General features: G+C 55.7%; 1 protein-coding gene across 8 annotated transcripts in view; it reads left to right on the forward strand.

Moving 5' to 3' along the window:
* The window catches only part of CRYL1 (crystallin lambda 1), a 75,011-nt gene extending 67,823 nt beyond the window's left edge, over positions 1–7,188 (forward strand). For 7 of the 8 annotated variants that reach the window (XM_067713828.1, XM_067713825.1, XM_067713827.1 and 4 more), the window contains 3 exons: positions 1,014–1,119; positions 6,183–6,289; positions 6,645–7,188. In XM_067713828.1, coding sequence (XP_067569929.1) covers positions 1,014–1,119; positions 6,183–6,289; positions 6,645–6,758 — 327 coding nt within the window. In that variant the 3' untranslated portion in view covers positions 6,759–7,188. Of the gene's footprint in view, positions 1–1,013; positions 1,120–1,219; positions 4,462–6,182; positions 6,290–6,644 lie in introns of those variants that run through there. The other variant, XM_067713829.1, reaches the window with a different exon arrangement.
* The last annotated feature ends 2,046 nt before the right edge of the window (positions 7,189–9,234 follow it).

Genomic DNA, 9,234 nt, shown 5'->3' on the forward strand with positions numbered 1-9,234 from the left:
GGGCGTGCTGGAGGGGCCGCGCGCTCAGCTCTGCGTGCGGCTCCGCGCGTTCCCGTCTGTCACACGCGCGTGCGCACGTGTGTGCAGCCACGCGGAAAGGGCTTCTCACCCAGGGTCCTCAGTCGCCCCGAATCACCCCTGCCCTGCGTGGGCCCCCGGCCCCCCCCTCCTCGCAGACGCCCACAGGGGCCCGAGGGACTGTTTTCTCCCCCCCGGCAGCTGGGCCGCAGGGGTGAGGGGCGCGCGGGCCTCCTGGGGGCCTGGACTTTGGCGGTGGAGCCCCCGGCCCAGGGGAGGGAGGGAAGGCGGGCGCCGGGCGGGGGGCGTGTGCGCGCCGGGGCTGAGGGTCCAGGCTTGCTCCACCCCCGACTCCCTGTTCCCGAAGCGGGGCCTCTCCACGTGGAGGAAAGCGCTCCGGAAACAGAGCTGGAGACTTCGCAGCCACCCTGACAGCTTGGGCCGCTTCCCTCTCCCGGCGGCCGCGCGGGTCATCACCTCGCGTCCCTGCTCCTTCCGCAGGCGACCGCGTGGAAGGTAGGGCCGTGTGAGCAGCACGCACGCACGCACACACACACACTCACTGCTCGAAGCTGCCTTGCATCAAAGAATAGCACTTGTTTACGAGCACATCAAAAGCTGAGCGCGGCCGGGCTTGCAGGCGGACGAAGCCTGGAGGACGCTCTCCAGCTCTTCCGACAGCCCCGGGTCTCAGGCAGACGTGCAGAGAAGGCTTCCGCCCTTTGCTTCCGACAGGACGAGGGTTGTAGGTTAGAGAAGGGGGGACAGTGGAGGGGCCGGAGATTGAATTGGTATTCGACCATTTCACAGCACACTCTCCTTTCAGGATCCGTTTGTATCCTACAGTTCTGTGATGCCGCGTTTGATGAAACCTGTGATAGTGCTTTGCAGAGAATTTTGGGATCCCGCTCTAGAGAAGTCAGGATGAGAATGATGGTAATGAAACGGTCTTTCCCGAGGACTCACCACCTTGCCGGCCCCTTCTCTCCACTTAGGAAGGAGTAGTGTCCCCGAGCGACCTTGACCTCGTCATGTCGGACGGCCTGGGCATGCGGTACGCGTTCATTGGGCCCCTGGAGACCATGCACCTCAACGCCGAAGGTAGGCTTCCGTTCCGTCGGGTTCAAGGTGGGATTCTGTGCTGTTTAGTGCTTTCATGGTTTTGTAACGGTCAATCTTGCCTTTTCTTACAACTGAATAGAAACAGTGTCGTGCAGGAGATGGCGGCCAGTCCGTCATTCACAGGGAGGGGCTGAGGGGAAAGTCCACGCGGGCTCCACGCACCTCCCTGTGGCAAGAACTGGGGGGCGGGGGTGAGATGCTGCTGACACCGCCAAGGACCCTCCAGCCTGAGGAAGGCAGAGCTGTGTTTCCTGAGAACGATGGTGAAGTGCTTTACAGAGGCAAGAAGAAGAAATAGGACTGGGGACATGACCACCGGCACCTCGACTGCACACACCTTCTGCCCAAGTAGGAGCAGCTTCTGGGCATGTTTGCTGAGCGTGGGTCTCCTTCCAGAAGGCGGGGAGGCCTGAGGGAGGGGCTTCTGCAGGAGAAGGGCTGGTGACAGCTGCGGGGACAGGCCTGGCTGGCGGCTGCCCCAGAAGCCGACCTCCAGGGGCTGGGGGAGTAGGTGAGAGCCAGTGAGCTGGTGACACTGAAAGAAAAATAACTTGAGAAGGGGAGACTCTCCCAAGAATGAAACTTTCAGCCCGACTTTAATCAACTGAAAAAAAGGACATCATTTGAAAAACAAGCAATAAAACCTACAACAAATTAAGACAAAATAAATCAAAAAAGCTATGCATAAAAATCTGGGAAAATGTCACCTAAATGTTATTACTGCTGCTGTCTCTTGGTGCTGAAATGATAAGTAACTTATCCTTGTGCTTTTTTATGTTGTCATAAATTTGTACAATTTTTGTGTATTGTTTTAAGCATTAGGTTATTAAGTTGTGAAACTTGAGTACAGATAGAAAACAAATGTTGTGTTCAGCTCCATGGTCTACGTTTAACGAACGTGTTGAGAAACTGGAGCATGTCCAGAAGAAGGTGACCGGAGTAGTGTGTGTCTTTCTGTCTGTCTGTGTCTTTTGTGGGGCTGGAGCTAGAACAGAAGACCGGAAACAGCCGGAGGAACTTTCTAGAACCTGGAGCTGATGTGCGGAGAGGCCCTGCTGTGAGAGGGGAGCTGAGGGGCCGGAGGCTGGTGCCCACCTGCCAGACGCTTGGGTTGAGAGGAGACTCCTGCAGTGAGGTCGGGGGGCGAGGGGCCGGGGCAGGTGACCCCTGGGAGTCTGTTGGACGTAGATTTTAGAGTTCCATGGTGTTTTCCTGTTAGTTCAGTCACTTCTCACCACAGTAATTGGTGGAATATAGTTTCCAGTGAGTGAGTCAAGCAGTTTCCTAGATGCGTTGGTGCCCGGCTGCACACGTGTGCGCCCAGAAGCAGTTCAGTACGGGATGGTTCTCCCCGGGGCGGAGCAGGGAGGGGGCAGCGCTGAGCACGGGGCTGCGCAGAGAGCAGCGAGCAGGGGTTCCCACGATCGCTCATTAAAATGAAGCCTTGGAAAATTTCAAATGTTTTTTTCAACCAGAACCTTAAAAGTGAGGAACATATTTAAGCATTTGAAGTGGACGTAGACACTGCCTGGTAACCGTCATGTTTTTCTTTTTCTTTCTACCTTTTTTTTTTTTTCTTGAGAAAAATAAGATAATTCAGGTATCACAAGAAATCTATAGGGAGAGACTGAGAACAGCTTTAACTCTCAAACAAATAGAAACAGAAGCCGATGAAACCAGAAACTCAAGAATCAAATAGTGTACAGACAGGAAGGAGGCCCACAGCAATTTTTCAAACAAAGCAGAAATGATAAGCAAACCTAATTGGCTTAATATGATAGTGGTGGACGGATGTAGTTTTCAACTTCAGAGCATTCCAGAGACCAGAGTTAGACGGTTTCGAGATCTGGCTTGGCATCAATGGAAACGCTCGTTATTCCTCACAGTGTCACCAGAATATATCAAGAATCCTTCCTCTGGATATAGCTTTATATAAAGCGACGTCTCAGGTTAAGGCTAGTTATTAGTCTTTGAAAGCTACAGTTTATCTGGACGTGGTAGAGGTATTTTAGGATCTGAGAAGCAGGAGGCCAGCACGCCTCCTCCGTCTGGCTACGTTTTAAGGCAGCGCCGGCTCTCAGAGTGGTGGGTCTGGCTGGCGGAGTCAGCCAGCGCCCCGCTGACCTGTAAGCTAGATGACCTTGGCAGGTCAGTGCACTGCACCTCAGTTTCCCCACCTGTAAAAGGGGTATAGCAGCAGTGACCCCCCCCACACACACAGGGGTGGCATGAGAATACATGGTGTGGAGACACTGGGCTCGTTAGAAACCAGTGAAATGAGCTAAATCTAATTTCATGAGAATCTGTTCCCCCCCCCTCCCCCCGCCGTCTTTTCTTATTCCATATAAGCATCTCTTAAGAAGTTAGGTTCAGGGCTTCCCTGGTGGCGCAGTGGTTGAGAGTCCGCCTGCCGATGCAGGGGACACAGGTTTGTGCCCCGGTCCAGGAAGATCCCACATGCCGCGGAGTGGCTGGGCCCGTGAGCCATGGCCGCTGAGCCTGCGCGTCCGGAGCCTGTGCTCCGCAACGGGAGAGGCCACAGCAGTGAGAGGCCCGTGTACCGCAAAAAAAAAAAAAAGTTAGGTTCAGAGTCTTCTAAAAAGGTAAGCTCTATGAGTTTTTGGAAGAGGGTATTGTTGACAGAGCAGAGGGCATGGATGTAAAGAAGATATGGGGGAAGGGCAGACTAGTGGGATAAAAGGTGAAGTGGTTTTTTTCCTTTCCATTTTTTTTTTTTTACATAGTTTTTATTTATTCATTAGCCTGTGTTGGGTCTTAGGGGCTGTGCGCAGGCTTAGTTGCCCCACCCCGCGGGATCCCGTGTGGGATCTTAGCTCCCCGACCAGGGATCGAACCCGCGTCCCCTGCATTGGCAGGTGGATTCTTAACCACTGCGCCACCAGGGAAGTCCCTAATTTCCAATTTCAATGAAATTGTTATTCTAGAATAATTCCCACTCAGTTCACCTTTCATGGTGTAGAGAAGCCAAAATTATCGTTGGAAATATTTAAAGGCCTCCTTTTTTACCCTCTGATGGAAGGGGATGTGTTGCAAATAATAGTAAGAGTGATACCTTCACTGGAAAGTTGTCAGTAAGGCAGGCACACCGCGGATCCTGACTGTAAGTCACTGTGAACTTCCTGTGTCTGGAGCGAGTGGAGGCTCCCAGCCTCGCCACAAACAACGGGCTGTTTACCCTGAGAGCTGAGTGCATGTTATAGAAAGTGTTTTTATGCTAATGAGACTGAAGTTTTAATTGGTTTTCTGAACAAGTTGGGGAGAAGTTATGAACTGTAAAGAGTTTCACCATATTTTATTCTGTTCTGAAGAAATAAAAGCCCTTTTAAAACTACAAATTGTATAAAAGGCAGTAGGGAAAAAAAGATTCTAGAAAGCCCCTGGGAGACTCAGATGACTTCACAGGGGCAGTGAAAGAGGGACACTCGTTCAGAAAACGTAAAGTGACCCAGAGGTGAAACACGGCACCTGAATCGAGTCCCGTGGCCCACTGCTGGGGGTTGGGGGCCGGGGCAGCTTGTTTCTCCGAAAGTGGGTGAGTTCGCGGCTGCAGCACATCTGCCTGCTCTTTTCTCACTCAGTGTCTCCAGCTCACTTGGTTCAGCGTCTCTGCTTCCCCAACACGAGTCAGCTGTATTTGTGTCTGGATTTTATCACTTTGAGTTTGAATAAACCAACAAATCGTAACAGTGAAGTAAATATTGAGCTCTGGACCGTCCCCTGGTGCTTCTGGTAAACACAGTGAAACCCCTCATCTTAAAAGGGAGCGTCCACCACTTAATTGCAGGTGCTAAGGTCAGAGACGTTGCATTTTCCAATTCTCACCCTTCGACCCACTTTCTCTTCTAAGACAAAGTGGGTATCATTTTATCATCCTCTGAGAGAAGGCAAACGATTTGGGACAAATGCAGTTGAAATCAGCGAATTTAGGAGATGCACCAAAAGCAACCCCACAGAAGCTGTTTTTCTTTTTTAAGGCGTAACTAGCGGAGATCATTTTTATTTTAAATGAATCGCGCAGCTTTCGTGGGGTCGGTGAGGGCCCAGCTCTGGATCTCTGCAAATCCTGCAGTTTCGTTTGTTCCCTTGTTATCTTTTTAGCCTGACTGACCAACTGCCGAGTCTCCCTGGTTTTGAGAGAGGTTGGCAAAGGGCCAGCGCAGCTCAGCGGCTCCGGGGCCAGGCGCCCGAGGCGACCTGCCTGGCGGGCAGGAGGGAGGGATGGGGGAGGGAGGGCCACGCTGTGTGCCGATTGGTGAGTCCAGGCAAGCCCGCCCCGCGTGTGGGCAGCTGACGGGCTTCCTCTTGGAGTCGGCCTCCGCCAGGCAGCCCGCGCGCTGCTCCTAAGTGCGGCGCTTCCCTCCCCCCCCCCCAAGCCCCGCCAGGGTGAGCCTCTTGTCCATGTGCTTCTCCACCAGAATCCTAGGGCTCCATCTTCGATTGAGGGCCCGGCGTAGTGGGAAGTCGTGTGGCCGGGGCTCAGATGCAGGTCGGGGCGGGTGGCTGGCGGCGCCCTAACCCAGCGGCCACAGCCTAGCCAGCCCCTGGGGTGAGGAGCCCGTGTTAAGGCCGCCGCCGCCCGGTGGGTCAAGTGCCAGGTAGAATCCAGGGATAAGAGCGGAGTGGGCAACGGATTTAGTTGAACGTGACATCTTTGGTCCTTAGAAAATGCATTCGAGCCATGTACACGAGTAACCTCATAGGTACATCGTTGAAGGAGACGCTTGTGGTGAAAACAGGATTAATGTGATAGTCGAGGAATCAAAGCAGGAACGTGGGCCGACCCAGCGTCCCTGAGAGGCGCTGACCCAGGCCTGGAGGTCGGGTTGCTTCTCGGGCCTTTATTACCGAGAAAAGCTTGAGGAGTGAGCCCAGGGCCGCTGACAGGGGTGCCTTTCCCACCCGCAGCCCTGCCTCGTCCACGGGAGGGTGAGCCCAGGGCAACACCCTCCGGACACATTCTTGGTTTGAGCCGCAGACAAGAGTTCTCTGACTTGGGCATTCTTGTTTTCTTGTGCTTCCAGGTATGTTAAGCTACTGTGACAGGTACAGCGAGGGCATGAAACATGTCCTAAAGACTTTTGGACCCGTTCCAGAGTTTTCCGGGGCCGCAGCTGAAAAAGTGCACCAGGTGTGTAGACCCCCTGCCGGTGGAAGGCGAGGATTCGTTTGTAGCCAGGCTCTTTGGCTTGACTTTGTGGTTCCACGTCCCTGACTGTCTATAGCCCCGTCAGGGTCTCAGGGGACCCTCCGAGCGGTGTGACCAAGGAACTGGCAGGTCATTTGGACTCGTCTGAAGGAACCGTCGGCCCCTCTGGATTTGGAAAGTTACATTAGTTTAGGGTTTGCCAGGCTTCTTTTGTCTCTGAAAGCAAATTCAGAGTTTGCATAAATAGGAGAAATTTCCCCCCCTGCCAAGTTAGTTGCTCTTCATGCTTCTTTCCCCTTTTTCCCTCCTGTCTTTTCTTTTTCTTTCCTGTTCCCAGGCCATGTGCGTGAAGGTTCCAGATGACCCGGAGCACTTAGCTGCCAGGAGGGAGTGGAGGGACAGGTGCCTCATGAGACTTGCCAGACTGAAGAGCCAGCTGCAGCCCCAGTGAAGCCTCGCGCGACCACTGCCGCCCGTGCTGGAGCCCGTTCGCTGGAAGCACGAGCCCCTGTCAGGGGGCTCAGAGACGCGGGGAGGCCTTGGGAGCCCAGCAGGCAGAGCACGACCTGCTCTCCACTAGGCAGGCGCCCCGGTGAACTGGGGGTCAGAGCAGCGCTGAGATCTGCGGGCTGGCTCCCCTGCCACCAGGGCAGCCAAGAGAGCAAATGGCCTGAAGATTTTACCATTTATTTCCCGTGTGGTTCCATGTGGATGCCCTTCATAGCCAGTGATCGTAGTTTCAGGTTATTTTAATCTGCTGCACAATATTTTTATCGTTATTTTCCGACCTCTCACCGAGTACTCTGCGGCCCTGCATTTATGAGGCAACTCCCTTCATTTTCTTGATGCTTATTCCAAATAAAAGCGTTTGATTCCATAAAGACGCCTTTTCCTTCTGTTCTTTCTGCGCAAGTCGGTGATCCTGATGACGAACGTCATCTCGAGTGACCACGACGGTCGAGTCGTAAGCGGATCCTTTGTTCAGGGCCCTCTGCCATTCGGGGACAGCCCACAGTTTGGGCCAGAGTTTCCCACGGCGCCACGGTCGGGTGTGCTTGGGAAGCCCCTTCTGGGGGTGGCGTGCAACCCACCGACGCCGCCACAGCGAGCGCGTGACCGATGACACGGCCCGTCTCCGGCCGTGAGCAGGACGAGGGTGATCCTGGGCTGTGGAGGCCGCACCCAGGACGGGGGCTGGGCCGAGGCTGGGGATCCCGGGCCGGCCGGTGTCCGCAGGGCAGCCCCCGGCAGGGAGAGGGCGCTGGAGCGCACAGACCTTCGCTCGGGCCGCGCCCCCGCCCAGTCTCCGGAGCCCCTCCCAGCCCCCGGCGGCGGCGGGGGAGGGCGGGCCGGCGGGAGACCCCCTTCCGGCTGTAGCACGGGGCGCTCCTGGGCGAGACCCTCGGCTCCCCTGAGCCGGCCTCGGGCTGCCCGGCCGGGGATCCTCGCCAGGTTCTGACTGGCCCTGGGGACCCTCCCACGCTGGACCCCCTTTGCCACTCTCCCTTCGCCACGGCCGAGGGCTTGCTCTTGTTGGACAGCCCGCAGGACCACCTTGGCCTCTGGAAGAGCTGCCACATTGTCCCTTCCTGGGCTGTGGCCCGGAGCGCGGGCTCTGACAGCCACCTGCTTGTTTCAGTCCGGACCCGGGGCCGGGCGTCCCTGGCGGGTTTTCTAGGTTGGATGGAACCATACTTGGCACTACAGCAAGCGGAGAGCTCACACACACCCCCACCCCCAAATTGTCATCTGCCCAGGTGGCGCTGGACAGGTAGGACTCGAGCAGCACGAGGACACCGGGCACTCTGCCTGGAAGTCCCTCCTGTCCTTTAAAGGGCGTCGCGTCGCCAGTCCAGTGCTGGGGCTGCCTGCCCCCCCGGAGCATCCCTCAGGTTCGAGGTGGTGACATTTTGTTTCCCTCCTCGGCAGGGAGCTCGTTTGTATTCTGCCGAGGTAAGAGCTCTGTTCCATTCCCTTTGGCCCGGCGTTGCTCCTTTTTTCAGATCTCCAGGCCCACGAATTTTGGGTCACTGCCCTTCCCCCAACACGCCGCTCGGAATTCACTCCTCCCGCTGGCGTCCCGGCTGCCCCGGGCCCTGGGCACCTGCAGGCCTGCGGCTCCCTGGGGCTCAAGCTCTGGGTCCCAGCCAGCCAGGCCTGCGGACGCTGGGTTTCAGCCCAGTCCCGGGCTCGGGGCTGGTACACTCCTTTCTTTTCCATAAGGATCTGAAATGACCCCTTCACATTTTTGGAAAAACTGCCTTTTAATTTTCTGTCCTTAGATATGCTGTGCTTCCTCTTCTCTTTTCCTTTTTTTTTTTTTTTTTTTTTTTTGCGGAGAGTGGAGCTGGCTTTAACCTGAATAATTCCCGAGTAAGTTCACTTCCACCACCTCTTTTCTTCCAGAAGCTGGCTGTAGAGAAATACACAGCAGATCAAAGTTTACCTCCTAACTCTCAGCCTCTCGTCAGGATGACTCTAAGAGGCTCCCCAGAGAGGAGATCGTGGACCCCAAACGTTTCCTCTGTTGCACTTCATGTTTCTGTGTAGCGGCTGGGTTAGCGTGCGAAGTGTGGACCAGTAGACAGGCCCGTGGGCTGGGCCCAACCCCTCCTGGGCACGGGCGCCGGGTGGGTTCAGCTGGTGTCGGGAGCTGCTGGTCCCTGCGGTGTCTGCCGGGTTGATGTACCAGCTGCGGCTGAAGGCGAGGACGGTGACGCCTCCCATCTCACATGTGCGGGCCTGGCCGGTGCCACCTCTCCCCGGAAGCCCTCCTGTCCCTCTGCCAGTTCCCTGACACTCTGCCTGGACCCGCGTGCGTCACCTCTTCGTTCTGCGCAGCAGCTGTGGTGTCACACGTCGGACCCCGGCTGGCTGCAAGGGCTGAGGAGTCATTTGATGTCTTGCTCCCGGTGGCACCCAACACA

The sequence above is a fragment of the Pseudorca crassidens genome, chromosome 18, assembly GCF_039906515.1.
Source record: "Pseudorca crassidens isolate mPseCra1 chromosome 18, mPseCra1.hap1, whole genome shotgun sequence".
Lineage (NCBI taxonomy): Eukaryota > Metazoa > Chordata > Mammalia > Artiodactyla > Delphinidae > Pseudorca > Pseudorca crassidens.